This window comes from Macaca fascicularis, chromosome 5, assembly GCF_037993035.2.
Source record: "Macaca fascicularis isolate 582-1 chromosome 5, T2T-MFA8v1.1".
Classification (NCBI taxonomy): Eukaryota; Metazoa; Chordata; class Mammalia; order Primates; family Cercopithecidae; genus Macaca; species Macaca fascicularis.
The window spans coordinates 25,544,626-25,566,720 of record NC_088379.1 but is presented as its reverse complement, the minus strand read 5'-3'; the positions used below and the strand labels follow the sequence as shown (position 1 = coordinate 25,566,720).

Sequence of the window (22,095 nt, the reverse complement as noted above, 5' to 3'; positions counted from 1 at the left end):
TAAAAATGAGACTTAAGACAAGGTTGTTTAACACATTACAATCAATGCCAGGAAAGAATCTCCTGTACCCACACCCCTCACAACCTCTGGATGATGTAAAAAGTTTTATCAAGTACCTGTACATAGTTTCAGCTTCTACATCCCCAAACCACACTCGTAAATTTGGAGTGAAATTCTGTCCTGTAAGTTCAAGCATTGCTACGTCCCCACCGCCATTCAACTGCAATTCATAGAAAATCACAACACTGAGAAAACTTTTCATTTTTCATTAAAGTACACAAATTAGATTCTCATTCAACTTCATTTGTTTAAAAAAAAAGGGCAATTAAAATGTTTTTTATTACAAAGCTAGCTAAAAACATTTCAAGATAACACACAAGTTTATTTAAATTTAAATTTTCTGGCAAGTACGCTCCTCCTATTTTGTTTTTTTAAAAATCAACAAATGGTGAATATAAAAATCCCCAAATCACACAATTGGAGAAAAATCAAAACTCCCATGAAATGAAATGATGCCAAGTCATAGCTGAGAGTAGCTGCAAAGAGCTAAAGGCCAACTTAGACTAGGCAGTCTCACCTGAAGGCTCTCTACGACAGGCACAGGTGTGACTGGGGCAAGGACAGGGCCCATTCCCTCGTAAAATGTATACTCTGCCTTATCTGTGCTAATGATTGTCCAGGAAGCGCCATCATTTATCATCTCTTTATTTGGTTCTTTTGGACATGGAGTGGCCTAATAAAGAAAGAAGTTTAGAAACTAAGTTTTATACAGTTTGCATTAAGAGTATAAGAAAATTTTACCAAAGTAACCCTCAGACAAGAGTTAAGAGAATTCAGTAAAAACTTATAAACTTTCTAAAGCATGGTGCTTTGCCCATCCCTACATAAACACAAACAGAATACTAATACAGAAACCCCACAGACAGCAGTTTTTCTTATAATACAAACTATTTCAGTGACATATTAAATAATAATAACTTTCAGAGCAACCATGAGTACACCAATGCAGGTAGAAATTTCATTAATAGCAGATCAATATCTGTGATGTAAATGGCTGTTTAAAACTCTTCGGGAACTCCTAAGAAAGAGAATGGGGGTCCTCATGCTTAGGCAACAGCTATAAGCTTATGCACGTTCCATAGGAGGGAATCAAGATGGGAAGGCAAAGCACCTACCCCTTCCTTAACACACCTAGACCAGGGACTCAGCATGCCCATCAGTGTGTGTGTGGCCATCTCTCTGGAAAGGAGTTTCACATGAAACTGTGACTATCTTATTAAATCATCTGCCCATGTCATAACCTCATGAAAGCCTTCTGAGTAAATGTAAAACATTAGCTTTTAAAGCATGTCATCGTTACTATCTTGGGAAACCACGATGTAAATCTGATGAGATTTTGAGCCTTCACCCAGAAAAATGCTTCGTCTATACAATGTTTGCACACAATTTCAGAAGATTCAATGAGCACTGAAAATCTATTTTTGGATATCCTGAGGGGCTCTTTGTTCTTCAATTAAGAACCCTAGAACTAGATGTTAACTCTTTCTCTGAGAACATTTTCATAATTTTGAGTTCTTCCTTGAGGAAGGATTGCTTGCATGTCTGAGGATTGTGTGTTAAGGATGCTCATACCTGAGATCCCTATCTGTGTATAGCTTCATGTATTTGTATATAATTAACAGCAAATGAAAATTTCATATTTTTGCAAGATGCTAACCTCACAGTTCGTATATTTTAGATTTCACCAGTAATTTAAAAACATACCTGAAATTGAATTATTCTTTCTTGAGAAAGGCACAAGTACATTCTTTCTGTATCCTTAAGGTAAAATGCACATTTATGGAGTTGTGACACAGGATCATCTGCATCCAATAATGCGGTCTGCTTATCAACTTTCCTAATTATCTACATTTGACAATTAAGAAATAAAAGGTCATCAATACATGGAAAGGATTTTCCTTGTGTACAACATCAAAAGTACATAGAAGTTATATACTGTATAATACTACATCAGTTATTTGTCATATGCCTACATATATAAAAACATTCACAAACAAAAAGACTAGGAATAAAAAACACTTTTAGATTGCAAGCAGGTCAGAATATAGACATTGTTACCCTCTTCCCTGAACATCTTAAAAAAAAAAAAAATCAGGCAGGCAGGCACTTGTTTTCTAGGTCAGTACTTTTCAAACATTAATGCGCACTGAAATGAGCCGGGGTTCTTGTGAAAAACACAGGCTCTGATCTAGCAGGACCCTTGTGGGGCCTGATATTCTGCATTTCTAACAAAATCCCAGGCGATGTTAATACTGCTGGCCTACAGACCATATTTTGAATAGCAAGTTCTGATGATATTTTCCAATAATATGCATAAAATGACAAATATTCCAACATCAAATGGAAAAATCTCTAGAAGGCTACTGTCAGTGCAAACATCTTATATCCATTATCCAAAACTTACGTATTTAAAAACATAACAAAATTAAACTCATTTTATAGGTTACAAAATGGGCTTAGAAAGGTCAGATAAATTGCTAAAAATTACCAGTTTAGTAGCTGAAGGACCAGAATATGTCCTGATCCCAGGGCTGGCTGCCTGTCCAAATGATCTCTAAATCTTATAATCCAACTAGTCCACAAAACACATGAATATCTGAAAGATAATACTATCAAACCCTATATGACACTTGACACCTAGAATTAATGGCTAAGGAGATGATGATGATGAAGAGCAAGATTGGACACGGAACTTTTACTCTTAGTTTCCTTTTCTATCCATCACTTCCAACAACATACAAACATAACTATCGCTCACCTCAAAACCAAAAGTAAAGAAAACCCTGACTACATGCCAGCCCCTCCCTCTCACTACCTGTTTCTCCGGAAATGCCTCTTCCTCACTGTCTCATCTCCTACAGCCTCTCCCCTTTTATCTCAAAGACTCCACTACAACTGCTTTTCAAAGCCACCAAGGATTTCCAGACAGATGTATCTCATGACACTTTTCTGTCCACATTTTAGTTCATTTTCTCAGAAGCTCTCAACACATTTTGCCTTCAGAACCACACCTGCTCCAACTGACCTTTAGAATGCCCAGAGGCGAGTTCTCAGCCCTCTTTTCCGCTCTTTATAATCTATACTGTTTAAAATTTAAAGGTTGACAACTCCTAAATTATCTCCAGACTTATCTTCTCTCCTGCATTCAACTTGTATGTACACTTAACTACCTATTCAACATTTCCACTTATGATGTCTAACAGGCATCTCAAGCTTACCATATCAAAAATAGATTTTTTGATTTCCTCCTAAACTTGATCCTTCCCCAACTCATCTAGATCAATAAATGGCACCAACATTCACTCAATCCAAAAACCTTGAGTTATCCTTAATGCCTTGCTTTCTCTCATATCCAACCATCCAATCTCCCAGCAAATTCCGTCAGGTCCACTTTCAAACAAATCTGTCACCCCTTAACACCTTACTACTATGATCCTGGGTCTAAGATACTATCAACTCCTGCCTCAATTACGACAACAATCCAAGCACCTGTCTCTCTGCTTCCACGGCCACATCACTATGCTCTCTTCTTCATCCAGCAGCCAGACGTATGCTTCTAAACAAAAATGGGCCGTTATGTTTAAAACCCTCCAGTGGCCTTCTAACATAGAGAGATAATATGAAGTCCTAACCCTAGATACAGAGAGGGATCCTACAAGATCTTGCCTAGTACTAATCTTACAGCTTCGGTTCTTGCCACTTGACCTCTCCTCCCTCCGCTCCAGCTCCATTGGTTTCTTTACTGGTCATCACACATCCCCTGCCTTCAGTTCTGTACTTGTTCTGTTTGCCTGAAATGCTCCTCCCTCAGTTGGCAGTTCTTTGACTTCATTCTGGTCTCTTCAAATACTGCGCCTTCAAAAAGACTTCCCTGACCTCTCTAAGCGCTCTTCCAATTCTCTATCCTTTTATTATCTTGTTTTGTCTTCTCATCACTACATAAATCCTTTACATGGGTATTTGGCTTATCACCCTACCAAAATGTAAACTCCATGAGGAGAGGCACTCGACTTTGCATGTCAGAATTCCTCAGTCATGAAACCCGTAGAAAGATTTATTTATCAGCATCTTAATAATGGTACTGCAACTTTTTCTAGTAAGTTAATGTTTTATTGCAACATTTTAATATAAAGCCATACAGTTTTGAGTGTAAAAACTTCAATTAATGATGACTTTCAAGTAAGGCAGACTACTGGTACTTTACAAACAACTATAAATGAAAACACTGTTTTAAATTTGGGTCTGTCTTCTAAGTGGTTTGTATTATAAATTATTGGGGATCAGAATCATCCTCCTAAATTGTGCTTCTGCAGTACAAGCATTTAACACTAAAGCAAACAAACATCATCCTTGGAACAGAGAAAATGAATGAGAAGAGAAAAAAATGAATAAATGCTGATTCAGATCTTATGCTTGCTTCTGTCTCCTGCTCTGTTTTTCATGCCCTTCATTCCCTAATGTTACCCTTTTTATTACAATTTGTCTCAACTGCAAAGCTTTACAGATTACTATTACTATACTTCATGTCTTTAGCTTACTGCATTGACATGGGAAATAAAATCACCTTGTACAATCATGACAGAGGGCAAAAAAAAAAAAAAACAGTAACACAGAAATGAATCACTGGCTTAGAAAATTGTAGATCAACCCGGCCTCTGCTGAAATAGCCCCAGAAAATAAAAGCCAGTGGAATATTGCACCAAAAAGATAAATAGAAGGCATGTTTAGGAACATTAATACTAAATGTTCTTCTACTCACCCAACCTCTTCAGTTTGACCTTGAATGAAACTTACTCATAAATCCCCTTCATCTTGAATATAAATAAATTGTATTGTTTCAGAAAAGGAGAGGGAAAATTGGGAGGGGGTGGCACTATAGAGCACTTTTGTTTTCATTTAACAAACAAAAGCAGTTTTTACAGTTTAAGATCTCCTTTTTAGTGGTTGTTGAGATAGGATCTCACTCTGTTGCCCAGGCTAAAGTCCAGTGGTACGATCACTGCTCACTGTAGCCAGGACCTCCCAAGCTCAAGTGATCCTCCCACTTCCGCTTGAGACTACAGGTGTGCACCACCACGCCTGGCTAAATTTTTTTTTGGGGTGGGGGGGCGGCGTGGGGTAAAGACAAGGTCTGACCATGTTGCCAGGGCTAGTCTCGAACTCCTGAGCTCAAGTGATGCCAGGGCTACTCACCTCTCCTTCTCCTGCCTTCACCTGTTGAAGTGCTGGGATTGCAGGTATGAGCCACCATGCGTGGCTGAGTTTCAATGTCTTCTATTGAACAAAAGCCCTAAATCCCAGCCCCTCTCCCAAAGTTAGAAACACCAATTTTATTTAAGTTTTAATAAATCTATCTTCTTGTGAGACAGTAAGCTAACAAAAATTATGCTTATATTTTAAAAGAAATAAGAATTTCTTCTTTATGAAAACTTGGTCCTACATTGGGATATGGCAGGTACCACAAAAAAATGAATACATTATCTGAATTAGTAAAGAAAACAAATGTAATTTATAGTGCCCTCTACTGAACATCTTCAGATAAACAGCTAAAAAGGAAATTGCCACCAAAATATATTGGAAATCATTTAAGAAAAAATCATTAAGAATGTACTTGTAAAAACTGGCTAATTACCTTAAAGCATTTCTGAAATAAGGTACAGTATAACTGTCAATTATAAACAGCTCTGATTACTAACACATCTTTTAAAATTAAAAAGCATAAAATTGAGGTGTGTTTTTCCATTTGAATGTTGTGACTTTCCTGTTTAAAGAATTAATTTTTACTTCACATTATCACTAAAGCAAAAGTAGAGCCATACCAATCTTGGTAGTGCCATGCCAGTAACTGAGCACACAAGTTTGACTGTTTGTCCATAATGGATGTAGCCATCTCGGACTGTGAATTCTTCTCCTTCTGATTCATCATCATCCACTACAGTAGGTGGAAAAAGAAATCAAATTGTTACCTTTTTGAATTCATTTTATGATTAGGCAAATGACAAAACTTAATATATCCATATATCTCATCAAAAGAATTTAATGATTTCACACTAAAAACATTCATTGCACATTTTTATACTCACAGAGATGAATAAAAAATGCTCCCCACTGCTGTGAACTGGCATGAAAATTACCTCCTTCTACATGCAAGTATCTGGTACTAACTGTCTGGGATCGTAGTCGATTAAACAGAGCCACCTTTGTTCCTGAGGCAATGCATACTGCAAAGAAAAAAGAGCTCTTATTTATGTGATTGGAGCAAAAGGTGGGGAGGGAGCAAAAGAGGAAATTCTGCTTGGCAGTGTATAATTATTCTTTCTTATCATTTAATAGTTTGACAAATATTTTCACTTTCCAAGACAGTACAGATGACACCAAAAAAAGAAGTCAAGTTAACTGTTACTAATAATGTCAAGCTAATGATATCAAATGTCCATAAAAATAATTTTAAAGTGAAAGCTACACAGTATGTTTAATGTGGTGCTGATTATTACAGAAAAACTTACTTTTAAAATAATGAATGTTAGACCGTAGAAATTTAAATGATGACCTATTTAAAGGATGTGTATCTAAATATACTTGTAAGAAAATATTTTCCTGGAATATCACTGAATGGAAAAGCAGACTATAAAATACTCTGTACGCTGTGGTTCCACTAGGCAAATGTATACATTTTTAATATGAGTTTTCATCCAATTACACAGAATACATGCATAGAAAAGGGACTAGAAGGATGTTTATCAGAGTTGATGGTAAATGCCTCTGCATACTGTGATTTTAGAAAATTCTACTTTCTTCTAAATACCTTAAAGTACCGTATGAAATTTCTTGAAAATAAATCTATGTAAGCAGAAAAATATTCTGAAAGTGAAATATGTTCTCTGTCATCAAGAAACTAATATTCAGTACAAACACAAAGTTAAAGCAGTTATATAAAACCATGCAATTTGAAATGCAAATAGCCTGAATACAAACATAATATACCTCCTAGTACAGGAGAACACACCACCACCTTTGAAGTAGGTCTTGCTTTCCAGCAAGAAAACAAGAAACAAAGGACAACAAACTTAAATCTGATCACGATTCTAGACTAAAGATTCTCTCCTTGACCAAACTTTTAAGCAGGCTGCTCCGAGCATTCAACTAGTATTCATCCTTGAGCCCTGTCATCAGTCTGTTTAGCTCAGCTGTAGCAAGAATCCTCCTAAATTATCCCCCACTCTGGATCTATGATCATCTTGGCCTGCCTTTAGCACAAATCCTAAGTCTGGTCAGAAAGAAACCTTCTACCTTTGATGTCTCCTTTTTGTAAGTTTCCATCCATTGACTCTCTCACTCTGCTTCATCCCCACTTGTCTTTGTTGTATTCTGAAATGGAACTTGGTTATATTTCCCCCTGTTGCAATAGTACTGAATGAAATCTGTCTTTCCAACTAGTGCCCACGCTCTATTTCTTTTTGACTCTGCCAATTTACAGAAAATACATTAAACTACACCAAATAAATGAAATTAGCAAAATCCAGTATGTGGAAATCTCTAGTGGCCAAATGTCTCAACTTACTTAAATAAATTGCAAGAGTTGGTGTGTGTGTAGCGCGGGGCGGGGGGGGTGGGGGGGTGGGGGGTTGTTCATAGATTATACTCAAGGACATGTCACAGTATAAACTGTACTATGTGGTAGATTTGAATTTTGATTCAAGCACTCTGATTTTTAAAATAACACTTTAGACCATTTTACATTTGAACATTGATTGGATATCCATCAAACTAAAATAGGGGCAGAAGAAAGTGGGCCTGGAGTACAGGTATAGATGAAGATAAAGTTGGTTGAATTTAAGATCACTGTTGAAGTTAGACAATGAACATAAGAGGTTTCATTTTATGATGCAACTCTGTCTACTTGAGTGTGTTTGAAATTTTTCCATAATAAAAACTAAGTGATATTAGTGGACTGAGTGGACTAAAATATAACCAATCCAAAAAAAAAAAAAAAAAAAACCCATGAGCTCATAATAAAACAAAATGAAAAGAAAGCAAACAAAACAAAAACTCTAAAACCCCACTGGTCTCTTTCAAGGAATGTTACCATTGTTCTGCAAATGAGTAAACAAGCAACTAATCCTACCTTTTCATTACATACTACAATTGAAGCAAATAGCTGATACGGCAAAGTTCCTCTTTGTAGAAAAAACTCCAGCTAACAAATGCAGAAGTTATGAATTTAAAAAATTAGAATATTACCTCTTTGCAGCATTTAATGAAATGGATTTAAACATCATCAATGGCTATTAAAACCATTAGGTTAAAGTTTGCTGAGGAACTTTATGGGTAGAATAGACTAATGACAGCTGAACTACTATAATCAATCCTAACATGAAAAAAAAGGGGATAATCAAATATTATGACTTCCAAAGGAAATGAATGTATATTTTACCAACTAGTTCTGAAAGTCTTTATGTCTAACCACCAGTTCATGGAAAATGAGAGAGACAGAGAAACATGTAATCAGGCAAACCCAGAATATGGAATTCCACAACAGAAAAATGATCCAGTTTCTTCAACAAATAAATGACACAGAAGGAAAACAAAGGTGTGACAGGGTGAGAAGAAACTATTACAGACTAAAATGTGTAGACCTTGTCTGAACCCGTGTTTGAACAAACCACTGTAAAACAAAACAAAGCAAAAAAACTATAAAAAGACATTCTGGGTCAATCTGATAAATCTGTACATGAAATAGGATATTAGATGACACTGAAGAGCTGCTGTCAACTGTTAGGTATAACGATGTTTCAAAAAAAAAAAAAAGGCATGTATTAGTCATTATTGCAGAAATTTTGGTTGAAAGGATAGGGTAAGATTTACATTAAAATACTTCAGCAATTAGAAGACAAAGAGGTGGTGGTGGTGATGGAGATAATGAAACAGAATGATAAAACCTGTTGAGGCTGGGTAGCTGGTTTCTCCCTTTTATATAAATTTGAAAGTCTCAGCCAGGGGTGGTAGCTCACGCCTATAATGCCAACACTTTGGGAGGCTGAGGTGGGTGGATCACCTGAGGTCAGGAGTTCAAGACCAGCCTGGCCAACATGGTGAAACCTCATCTCTACTAAAAAATACAAAATCAGTTGGGCATGATGGTGGGCACCTGTAATCCCAGCTACTCAGGAGGCTGAGGCAGGGAGGATTGGTTGAACCTGGGAGGTGGAGGTTGCAGTGAGCTGAGATCCTGCCACTGCACTCCAGCCTGGGCGACACAGTGAGAGTCTGTCTCAAAAAAAAAAAAAAAGTCTCCATAATAAAAAGCTAAAAAAAGAAAAATGGGTGTGAAGGTTAAATTTATAGTTCACACAGACAGTATACTTCTCTGGTAGTCTAAAAATAGGCTGATGAGACAGCAGTCTCTGCCAGAGTAACCACATTAAAAATTTTGTTTAGATTCTCAGGAAAGCCTGCCAAAAAGCCCATTTAATTAGTAGTGTTTTTCAAAGGGGTGCTTTTTGACACTGTGGGTAGATCAATTCTTTGTGGAATTGGAACTACCTTGGACACTGCAGGACATTCAATTGAGCATCATAGGCTCAAGATACCCAAAGCCAACAACATCACCCCCTCCAGTCACCATAACAACAGGAGAAAACCTCCCATTTCTCCAAAATGTCCTGGGAGCACTAAGGAACCAACTCTGGTTAAGAACTGCTTCATTAGACCACATACTGTCGATTTACGATTAAAAAAAGAGAGACAATAAACAGGGCCACAAAAATATTAGTAAAGAATTAATTGGCTATTGAAAAGGCCATTTTTAATTTAACAAAGAGTCTGTCTTATTAATTCATGGTAGAAATTGGGGACAAATAAAAAAAGCATACATACAGTCAGCATTTTTCAATGACTGCTTCTTTTTGGAAGGTTTGGAGATGACTTTTATCCGCTTGCTGAGGAACACACCAATGTCATCACTGTTGCCATAGAACATCTTTACAGACAACATGAAGTGCTTCCGCTTGTCTGAATCAGATATGTACAATGTTTTGGCTGTGCAATAGTTCTGTGAAAGAAAAGTAAAGTTTTAATAGCAGCAAAACCCTGTTTGTTTATGTAGTACCTACAATTCAGATGGCCAGATAGTTTAAGTAATAATAAGAAAAACAATTCCAATGAATAGCTGATAAAACCAACTACAAAAATTATCAACTGTAAAACTTACTGAAATTGACTTCTGAAAAGTACAAAATCTTCCTTATAAAGTCTATAAAACACAAACATTGTCATCTATTGTATCTTCTTTAAAAGACCATTTAAAAAAACAGTATTTTCTTGTTTTACATAGCTCTACAACTGTGTCATGGAATTATCACTCAATGTTACAGCAGTAACTTTTAAAATAATCTTTACAGTTAAAAAAATCAATGACTATCTTCAAAAAAAAAAAGGCATCACAATTCAACAAATTATGTAAAATATTTTAGCAGTAGTTCTTCTTAAAACAGTGCATAGAATGTTTTTCTTTATATAGCTGAACACTAGAGTAATCACTTATAAGTTTGAGGAAAACAATGCAAGACAAACTGGATGATTATAAAATGTCTTAACCAGAAAGAGATTATATAAGCATTACTCTAAAGAACTATTTTTAAAATGGTTAACTGCACAAAAGGGCGATTCATATGTACCACTAAAAGAACTGAATTTAAAGGTACTAGAGAATATGCTCAAGGCATTATGTCAGTTTACTAGAATTTAAATTCTGATAACTGAAAAGATTAAGAGATACAGCACTTGACAAACAGCAAAGACACTTCAAAATGCTACTGCTTATATTATATATGACAATTCTAAAATCTTTCCTATTCTCTTGATCCCTGTGAATCAGCGAGGGATCTAAACTACTGTCCTTTTCCAGATAAGATAAATAATGCTGAAACACAGTATAAATATCTAAAGTATCTGAATTATATTTTTTTAAAGATCAACATTCCACTTTAAAATTAAGCTAAACAAGTTTTTTCAACTATGTCTTCTGTATCTTCCTTTTAAAAAGCAGAACAAATGCTACTCGGGAAACAGTTAATGACTTATAGGTTTTTATTTTTAAAATTTTACTCACAGACAGCTTTGGTAGCAGACAAAACTACTGCAATCATTTATTGTACTTCTCATAGCAAAGCTATATAAGAAAATTTAGGTGCCATCTTGAACATTATACATTCAATTAAGTTTTTAAAAATCAAAAGTTCAGTAAAAGCTTTGAGAGGTTTTGCTCTGTAGAAGACAAAAATAAGATAAAGCTAATCACAGTAATAAGAAAAATAAAAACAGGCCAGGCTGGTGGCTCATGCCTATAACCCCAGCACTTTGGGAGGCTGAGGTGGGCAGAGTGCTTAAGTCCAGAAGGTTGAGACCAGTCTGAGCAACATGGTGAAACCCATCTCTACAAAAAACACAAAAATTATCCAGGCATAGTGGTGCATGCCTGTAGTCCCAGCTACTCAGGAGGCTGAGGTGGGAGGGTAGCTTGAGCCCAGGAGGCAGAGGTTGTAATGAGCCATGATCCCACCACCGCACTCCAGCCTGGGCGACAGGGCGACACCCTGTCTCAAAATGAAGAAGGATAAAGCAACAAAAAAACAACAGTACTTTGCAGTCACATCACTCCTTGCACCCAAGATCTCCAACACACTCAGAGATGGCATCTGTGAGCCTCTACACCCACAGGTCTGCCATACTCTTAAAAATGATAGCAATGAAGGTCAAATTAAGCTTAACAATGAAATTCTTCTGCAACATAAGATGAGGTCTGTGAAAATGGGTATCAATGTACTAAAGCAGACAGTCATGGGAAGCAAAAATGAAATGTGTATCTAAATGAAGGTAATTACATTCTAATGGGAAAGCTTAAAACTGTTGAGATCGCTTAATTTTGAGTGTTAAAATTAAAAGGTAAGATCCATATCAGAAAGAGAAAATACTGGCAAACAAGAAAGGAAAAAAGGAACCAAGAAGGTTGGATCATAAGACCTACACAAAAAGAACTGCATTTTGTTCAGAAAAAACAAACACACATATATCTCCTTGGAAAGAAAGGAAATATATCCCTAATTACAATGAGTAGTTTGAATCCACAAAAATCATAACCAAGATAATTTTATGGGAACTATTATTTTTTAAAAACTATAAGGCCACCGACCACAAACTACTCAAATTCCATTAAGAAAAAAAGGAATCAGGCCTGTAATCCCAGCACTTTGGGAGGCTGAGACGGGTGGATCATGAGGTCAGGAGATCAAGACCATCCTGGCTAACACGGTGAAACCCCGTCTCTACTAAAAAACACAAAAACTAGCCGGGCGAGGTGGCGGGCGCCTGTAGTCCCAGCTACTCGGGAGGCTGAGGCAGGAGAATGGTGCACACCCGGGAGGCGGAGCTTGCAGTGAGCTGAGATCCGGCCACTGCACTCCAGCCTGGGCGGCAGAGCGAGACTCCGTCTCAAAAAAAAAAAGAAAAAAAGGAAAAAGTCACTGACTCATAGAAAATAAGCAAATAAAACTAAAATTACATTTGCCTTGCTATTCTAAAAGGTTAAATGAGCTAATGGAATTCTAGAAGAGAAAATGGTATATAATCATCTCTCTAGAAATACTCTTTGAAAACAAGATCTTTAGGCAATAAAGACATTTCCCTGAAAGGAAGAAGAAATACCAAATCTAATGCTGCAAAGTGATACTTGCGAAAGACAAGCAGTGATACTATTGGTTGGTTGATTTGGTATTACCTCACTTAAAATTACTGGAAGCTGGAACTGGTTAAAATGAGCTATGAAGTAGGATTAAACAGTTATATATATACACAGGTAGCTAGAATCCCTGGCTTCTCACTACCTATCTGATCCACTCATTCATAGTACTGAATGTCTACATGTGAAGCCTGGAGGCATATAACTCTGAGATTTCCTAGGTAACAAGAAAACAGATGAGACAAGACTAAGATCTATTAGATTAACCCACCACTTAAATATATTCGTTACTTTAGCTCGGGGGTCATAATTTGAAACAGTTTGACTGGTTTAAGATGAAACAACTTTTATTGTAATAAGTATCCCAAATCTAATCTAAAATACATAGTCAACAAACCTTACTTACAAAAACTATAAAGATATAATGACATACAAATAGCTAAATTTGAAGGAGGTTGATATTAAGACCTGTAGTACTATCTGTAAAATCACTAAAATTGAATTTGAGAGCACATATCCCCTAGCTCACCTCCATCAACACTACTCCCAACCCATATCTCTAGTGCCAACTACAACACAGCAAACACTAAAATATTCAACAAAGATGCATCGAATGAAACAGCTGTTTATGCACTATTTTAGAAGACATTTAGTCATTGAGATCAGAACTAACCATTTTTCAAAGTACAGTAGCAAGCAAAAATAAAATCGTAGCTAAATCCCAAGTGAATAAAAAACTATCTTTCAATATTAAAAGTATAGATTGGCTGGACACGGCGGCATACACCCATAATCCCAGCACTTTGGGAGGCTGAAGTGGGTGGATTGCTTGAGCTCAGGAGTTCAAGACCAGTCTAGCTAACATGGCGAAACCCCGTCTCTACAAAAAAATACAAAAAAGTTAGCTGGACATGGTGACGCACACCTACGGTCCTACTACTTGAGAGGTGGAGGCTGCAGCCAGCCAAGATTGCGCCACTGCATTTCAACCTGGGTGACAGAGTAAAAATCCCGTCCAGGGGAAGAAAAAAAAAAGATCTAGATTGACTGCTTTCTAAATTCATACAATTAGTAGAACTAGTTGATAAATTGTTTTCTCTAGAAAATTAATTAAAGAACCCCTGCTACGCACTAAAATTTGAGGATAACCAACTGTGGCTGTTCTTGTCTATAGTATCTCTGATGTCAAGTAAACATTTATGATCTTTATAACCCAGATAAATGCTTTCCACAACGTATATATCATTATGTCTAGTATAAAACTAAGATTAAAACAGCAGAGTAAAACATTACTGAACAATGTATTTTTGTTGAGATTTGAGTATCAAACCTCTGTCAAACAGAAGATGAGCAATCAGCCTCTTAAATTTATTACTGGCTTCCAATAGAAATCTGATTTGCTAAAACTGCTTGCAAGCTGGGGAAGCTTACTGCATGCCATCTTCCAATGTCAGCAGCATAAGCTTCATGAATGACTAGACCAAAGCGATCTGAGAGGCATACTTTTTGGTCCTAGTTTATATATTCCAGAAATTGTTACTAATAGTTATTAAAGAAAAAAATCTCCACCACAAAAATGAATATGAAACTACATTCTGGTGCCATGGTGCCCCTTTCTGGTGAACTAGCAGTCTTGAGTTACCTTTCCTTCCAAGTTTAGCTGCTGCATTTCTTGGTCACTATTTCCTATCCCAATAAATGCACACGGTTGAGACTCTTGTTCAGAACAACCATCGCGTTCCATTTGTTCTTTTTTTTTCTTCCATCCACTGCCCATAAGATACACACAAGGAGGAGGGCAAAAAAACCTGAAGAATAATGGGGGGAAAAAAACAAAAAGCTCAAATCAATTAGATTCAAGAAAGCATTTCCTTTTCTTGAACATTATGAACAGAAAATCATATTGAAATGCACCTATTTCCCAAAGAAAAATTTTGGTGAAGCCTTTTGTAATGCAAATAATCATGCCCACAAGACAGAAATCGGGACTTCCACAATAACTAAATCTGTTCAGGTAAAATATTGGAGTTACGCGTACAGTTAGATTAAATACTTTTTAGAGTACAGAACTTCTCTTTGTATTTTCACATGGCTCAGAGTTCTAAACTACTGGAGTTCAGCAAATTCAGTGCACTCTAACATATTACAAAACATGATAAACCACCACAAAATCTGTAATTACTAATTAAGGCCTATTCAAAATGACACAATCATTAATGAGTGACATTATTGTTATGGATACTGCATTTAACTTAATGTGGTAAATTAACTTAATGGGATAAATTAACCTGGAAATTTGTATTAGAGTATTGTCCATAGTAGAAATACCCAAAATATTAATAAAAGCAAAAGAGTCACAAGTAAATGGATCTCCTGATTATGAGCAATGTTGTATTTTACATATCTTTGAATTTTATATATACTTGGAACACCTGGTACACTGTAGATATCTGAGAAATATTTCATGCTCAAAGAACAATACACTATACTCTTTCAACTCACAGAATACCATAGGTTTGTTTTGCTAGTTGTCAAAAACCACCCTCACAAGTTCTTCTGAGAATGACTTTCTTATAATCTTTTCTTTAGCAATTAAAAACATTATCTACTGCAAAGCCTAGCTCAAGGCTCATATTTTACATAGTTCAGACCATCAATCCAGTCCTTATATAGGGTGTAAATTCAGCTTTGCTCAATTATAATGCTGACTTGTACATACTTTAAAACATCTATGCCATATCTCTCTAGAGGGCCTGAAAACTCAAATTAACTATAGTAGCCACATAAGTCATATACATGGATGAACGCTGTATACAATAAACAGGAATATCTAGGCTGGGCACGGTGCCTGTAATCTTAACACTTTGGGAGGCAGAGGCAGGTGGATTGCTTGAGCCCAGGAGTTTGAGACCAGCCTGGGCAACATGGCTAAACCTCGTGTCTATAAAAAATACAAAAATTAGTGGGCATGGTGGCAGGCACCTATAGTCCCAGCTACTCTGGTGGCTGAGGTGGGAGGACTACCTGAGCCTGGGAGCTCAAGGCTGCGGTGAGCTGTCATAGTGCACCTGCACTCCAGCCTGGGTGAGAGTGAGACTGTCTTTAAAAAAAAAATTAGGAATATCCTTTAGTTTCCCAAAGAAGTAGTTTTCTTCCCTTCTTTCTTGAAACACACAGCCTCCATTGTCATTCTCACTTTTTGTACTGTTATTAGTACCCCAAATTTTTTACTTTTCTTAATCCTAGTATAAGAAAACCCAGATCTTAAATGCAATGATAATTAGCCACTGGTGTGTATATATCCACTCACACTCACGTGGCTGAACTACGGGCATGCAAGTCTAGTGTTGGTACCGTCCTCCAATTGTTCAACAGATGCCTGAAATCAAATTTTGTATGAAATAGTTTTTTTTTTTAATTTGGCAACTAATTTACACTTATTAACACTTTGTAGGCCAACAACGTGCAGACTAAAAGAAAAAAAACTTTGGCCGGGCGCGGTGGCTCAAGCCTGTAATCCCAGCACTTTGGGAGGCCGAGGCGGGCGGATCACAAGGTCAGGAGATCGAGACCACAGTGAAACCCCGTCTCTACTAAAAATACAAAAAATTAGCCGGGCGCGGTGGCGGGCGCCTGTAGTCCTAGCTACTCAGGAGGCTGAGGCAGGAGAATGGCGTGAACCCAGGAGGCGGAGCTTGCAGTGAGCCGAGATCGCGCCACTGCACTCCAGCCTGGGCAACAGCGTGAGACTCCGTCTCAAAAAAAAAAAAAAAAAAAAAAAAAAAAAAAAAAAAAAAAAAACTTTATGTGCATATATGCACACACATGCAGACACCAGCAGGTTGGATTTGGTGCTTAGGTCTTCTTGAAGGTGGTAATATCTACTTCTTATTTGCTTCCCCCTCAGCCTCTACAGTATTATCTACTGAATTGACTCAAAATATATTAATAGAACCTACTTTTTGCTCAACCCTAACCAGACTACTTTAGAGGCAATTTACATATGACTTACAAGAAGTAAGCTGGGTTTATTTAATATTCATTAATTCTCCAAATTATTTATTATATCCTGAGTGTGTAACAGATACTGGGGATATAGCAGTAAAAATAACCAAAAAAATTAAACAAAATTCCTGTCCTCATGGAATTTACACTTTAATAGGAGAGAGATAATAAAAACAGATAAATGAGTGAAATAACATGCACATGTACTCCGTTAGCTGGTGAACTCCGTTAGCTGGGGAGAAAAAAATAAAGCAGGCAAGGGGTACTTGAAATGGGGACAGCCCAAGGTGGCCAGGAAAAGTTTCCTTAAGAAGGTGACTTTGAGTCATGACTTAAAGCCATGTGGACACCTGGGGCAAGAGCATTTCCACAGAGGAAAGAGCCAGTGCAAAGGCTCTGAGGTAGGAAGGACTGTGACCAAGAGTGGGGAAATAACCAACAGACCAGAGTGGCTGGAGTGGAGAGCAGGAGGGGGATTAAGAGGCAGCGAAGCCAGAGGTAGTGGACAAGTAGACCAAGGAGGCCCTAAGGATTTAACTGAGTGAGGAGGGAAGTCTCTGTAGTCCTCTCACATTTATCTAATCCAATAGAAAAGAGCAGTTTTCATGCCTGTATACTTACACTGAGGCCAAGGATATAAAGGTCACAGCCAAGGTAGTGGGCCCAGTTCCAGGTCACTCTAAGTTTGGAGGGAAGCCTGGATTAACTGGGCTAGTTTTGGAGTGGGTTCAGTTCAAGTCTACAAAGGGGAGCTTTCTGGCTTATAATGCTGGGAGTTACCCAATGCTTACTATGGCACAGAGTCAAATACCTAGGCTGGCACACTCTCAGGAGGTTGAGAAGGCATCAGTTTTGGAAACACAACTCCTGTTAGTTTTCTATTGAACACTGATGTTAGGACTCCTTAGTAAATTGGTGTATCAGCTACAAAACTCAAAGAGCTGTGTTTTAGTACAGGTTGTGTATTCCTTATCTAAAATGCTTGGGACCAATAGTGTTTTCAATTTTTTTTTTCCAGATCTTGGATTGTTTGCATTTATTCTTAGTGGTTGAACACCCCAAATCTAAAATGCTCCAGGCTGGGTGCAGTGACTCACGCCTGTAATTCTAGCACTTCGGGAGGCCAAGGCGGGCGGATCACTTGAGGCCAGGAGTTCAAGACCAGACTGGCCAACATGGCGAAACACTGTCTCTACTAAAATTACAAAAATTAGCCAGGCATGGTGGTGCATGCCTGTAGTCCCAGTTACTCAGGAGGCTGAGGCACGAGAATTGCTTGAACCCGGTAGGTAGGGGTTGCAGCGAGCCAAGATAGTGCCACTGTACTCCAGCCTAGATGACAGAGGAAGACTCTTACAGGGTCATGTTGGCACTCAGGGTTTTCAGATTTTGGAGCACTTCGAATTTTTGGATTGGGAATGCACAACCTGTATGCCAAATACAGTAGTCAAATCTCAATGAGTTATCATAAGTGGTACTTCTTAATTTCACATCTGAAAAATATAAAGAGAGCTAAAATGGTAAAAGAATGAGTAGTGCTAGTTTTCTCAAAAGTACTGTGACAAAATGCATGAAACGGTAAAATTCAGGTTGACAAAAAATTCTCTATTCAAAACAATGACCAAGGGTCTATCTTGAAAGTGCTTTCCAATCATGTAATAAATATAAGAAAAATGAAGACTTTTCAATAGTCTGAGTCTTTAAAAAAAAAAAAAATCAACTCTAAATTATTTCAAAAAGCCATGATGGAAGAAAGTAGCAAATCCAAAATAATCTAAACATTGAAATTATTTCTATATTGCTGATAAAATCATAACTTAAACATCCCAATATCATCATCCCCTAAAATACGGCAAACAAATCAAGTTGTTGCCCAGACTTCAGTAACAATACAGTGATTGAATAAATGTCAGCATATATACAAAAAAAGGGCAAGAATACAAGCAAAAGAAACCAAAGGGAGTGGGGTAAAAATAAAAGGCCACCAAATTAACAGAAGAAAACTCAAATACATCTTTATTTTATTTATTTACTTATTTATTTATTTAATTTTAAAGATAGAGTCAGACTTTCACTATGTTGCCCAGGTTGGTCTTGAACTCCTGGTCTCAAGGGATTCTCCTGTCTTGGTCTCTCAAAGTATTGGGATTACAGGCACAAGCCACTGCACCTGGCCTAAAATATATCTTAGGTGGTGTATTTTAGGCCAGGTGTGTGAAACTGACGATTTTTTAAAAATTTGGGCAGTTGGTCAATATGTATCAAACATTCAGTGAAAAGTTTGACCAGTAAGTGGTTAGCTTACAGAGTTTAACTGCTGCTACAAAAAGATACCCTATAAAACACATTGCCTCTATTTTCTCATCTTTCCCAGCAGCTCTATCAACTGACAAACAATACTTTCTCTGCCACTTGGTGGCGATATGCACACATTTAAAATTTTATTCCTGTCATAGCTGTCTTTATTTTCAGAGACTGTTTCAACACCTATTTCCTCAAATCTTGAGATGATGTCTGAAAACTGCCTTACAGATTCAAAGCAGGCTTTTTATCCGTCCCAATATATAAACTCGGTTAAACAGAATCCAAACTCATGACATTTGCATTATCTTGCTACCTTTGCAGAATCATTACTAACCTTTGATGATTATTCAGTTCACAAGGACCGTATTTAGGAACTTTCTGCATACCACAATTGGCCAATTAACACAAATCTCAATATGACTTCAGAATCAGTCTAAATGGCTTTACTGTTAATTGTTTCAATAGCATCATACTGCTGCTTAATTACTGCCTTCAAGAAAGCTGAATGTTAATATGTCAAATGACATATTAACATTTGTTATTAACAATGTTAATATGTCATTTGACATATTAACATTTCCTCTAGATAAAATAATCTTTCAAAAAGTTTATTTTTTAACCTAAGACCTTACTTAATGAGAAACTCATCACTAATATAAATGGGGTACTAGATGTGCCATGCAAATAAATATTAGTTATTAGGCACCATATTTAACATCAAGAACAATTTAAAATTTGGGGATAAAATTTCCTAACCAAGTATTTTTAAGCATCACTCACTGGAGTTATTTTATATGCCAAAAAGACACAGCCAAGAGGACTGTGATCATGCCCCCAGGTAACCTCACGCCTTGTGCCTTTGCAACTCTTCAAAAAGGCCTGAACCTGGATCAGCAAGAAAGAAGGCAGATCTTCCTCTTCCCACTATGCACTCCACCACCAAGTAAGAGCCCAGAACTCTTTTCTGAATCCAGGGGAGTTTGCTAGACATCCAGAGGGCTAGACTAGCATTAGCAATCCCTTAATACTAACACCTGTTTTTTAAAAAAATCAAGTACATTTAATGGGTTTCCCCTTTATTATAAAGTAATGCACGTCTACTTTGAAATTTTTAACAATACAAATCAGTGAAAATATAGGAAAGTAGTACTCTGGCCTTTTCATCATTTTTATTCATTTTTTAGAGGACTTCAAAGTTTAGATTGTTCAAGCTTTCTTTTGACTGGGTTTTAGACCAACTAGGCCATGCCCAAACAATACAGAGAAATTGAAAACAGGACGGGTGCGGTGGCTCACGCCTGTAATCCCAGTACTTTGGGAGGCAGAGGCAGGCAGATCACAAGGTCAAGAGTTCGAGACCAGCCTGGTCAACATGGTGAAAGCCCGTCTCTACTAAAAATACAAAAAGTAGCTGTGCATGGTGGTGGGTGCCTGTAATCCCAGCTACTCGGGAGGCTGAGGCAGGAGAATCATTTGAACCTGGGAGGCAGAGGTTGCAGTGAGCCAAGATTGTGCCATTGCACTCCAGTCTGGGCAACAAGGTGAGACTCCATCTCAAAAAAAAAAAAGAAAAAAAAGAAGAAAAAATATAAAAGCTACTACAATAAAAGATAAGGCTAAATTTTCCGTTTTAACTCGATAAACCACTACAGCTCTATATGCATTTTGTTTGTTTGTTTGTTTTGAGACAGAGTCTCACTCTGCCGCCCAGGCTGGAGTGCAGTGGCACTATCTCGGATCAGTGCAACCTCCGCCTCCTAGGTTCAAGCGATTCTCCTGCCTCAGCCTCCACAGTAGCTAGGATTACAGATGCCTGCCACCACACCTGGCTAATTTTTGTATTTTTAATAGAGACAGGGTTTCACCATGTCGGCAGGCTGGTCTCGAACTCCTAACCTCAGGTGATCCTCTCACCTTGGCCTTCCAAAGTGCTGGGATTACAGGCATGAGCCACCGCACCCAGCCGTATTTTTTAACAGTAACTAACAAACAGGAACCTTATCTGGATTTTAACATAATTTTCTAAATAGCTCTTCCCCTTTTGTTATCTCCATTGGGCCTCAGTTATACATCCCGGTATTAAATGACATAGTGACTTTTAAAACTCCTAGTAAAGATCCTTTTGCATAAAACCTGGCACATAATAGCCAAATAGCCAACCAGAAATAAAGAATAAGTGAATTCAATTGTACTAAAACGCATCTTCAAAAATCCAGAGAAAAGAAAAGCAGCTTGCCCAAGTTTGAAGCTATATGATAAACATGCATCTATTCACAATTCAATTAGAACTAGCCCAGTCTCACCTAGGTAATGGTAAAAGAGTTAGTCTTAAGCAAAGTTAAGTTTACAAAGTTTAAGTACTCAGAGGATCTTTTCCTCCTTAGTCCCTGCTCTAGATAACCAACACTCAAATGCAAATGGAATGGTATGGCAATTAGGGTAGTAAAAAGGGTAAATATTTAAAATTAGGCCGTCAAGAGTTCCAACCCTAGCTCCACAGATTCCTAACTAATGTCAACCTGGACACATTTAAAATCTCTGATTTTTAGATTCTTTGCCCACAGAATTTGGATCATAACATGACTACTTTACAAAATTGTTATGAGGATTACAACTTTAAAATATTTATAAAGCACTTTTAGATTCTTCTTCCATAATGATGGGTGTTGACTTTTTCTGTTTTGCTTAAAAAGCAGAAAACTTGCTATAAACACACACTACATTTCATTAATGAAAAAGAAATACTGAATTTCTAGTATCAACTTCGTGGGAAAAAAAAAGGACCACTAATTTGAGTTGGTATGCTGTGTCCCAAACTACAGATACCAACTTCTTCCCATATTTAACCCTAAATCAGTGTTTAAGTTGTTTTAGTAAAGTAAGATAAAATAATCATAAATTTAGTAAGCCTGAATAACAATACCTGGCAGTATGAATCTTAAATACTGTTTTCACTTGTTCATCTTTGAGGATAAAACTACCAATTAAAT

The 22,095-nt window shown here is 37.2% G+C and overlaps 1 protein-coding gene across 18 annotated transcripts in view; it reads right to left on the bottom strand.

The window, feature by feature from the left end:
* Nucleotides 1–22,095, bottom strand: part of RBPJ (recombination signal binding protein for immunoglobulin kappa J region) — a 270,713-nt gene that overhangs the window by 4,276 nt on the left and 244,342 nt on the right. For 13 of the 18 annotated variants that reach the window (XM_074039493.1, XM_005554632.4, XM_005554627.4 and 10 more), the window contains 7 exons: nucleotides 14,439–14,604; nucleotides 9,937–10,111; nucleotides 6,144–6,281; nucleotides 5,880–5,992; nucleotides 1,765–1,905; nucleotides 578–733; nucleotides 117–220 (listed from right to left, as the gene is read on the bottom strand). In XM_074039493.1, coding sequence (XP_073895594.1) covers nucleotides 117–220; nucleotides 578–733; nucleotides 1,765–1,905; nucleotides 5,880–5,992; nucleotides 6,144–6,281; nucleotides 9,937–10,111; nucleotides 14,439–14,604 — 993 coding nt within the window. The remainder of the gene's footprint in view (nucleotides 1–116; nucleotides 221–577; nucleotides 734–1,764; nucleotides 1,906–5,879; nucleotides 5,993–6,143; nucleotides 6,282–9,936; nucleotides 10,112–14,438; nucleotides 14,605–22,095) is intronic. The other 5 variants (XM_074039496.1, XM_074039497.1, XM_074039495.1 and 2 more) reach the window with 1 other exon arrangement.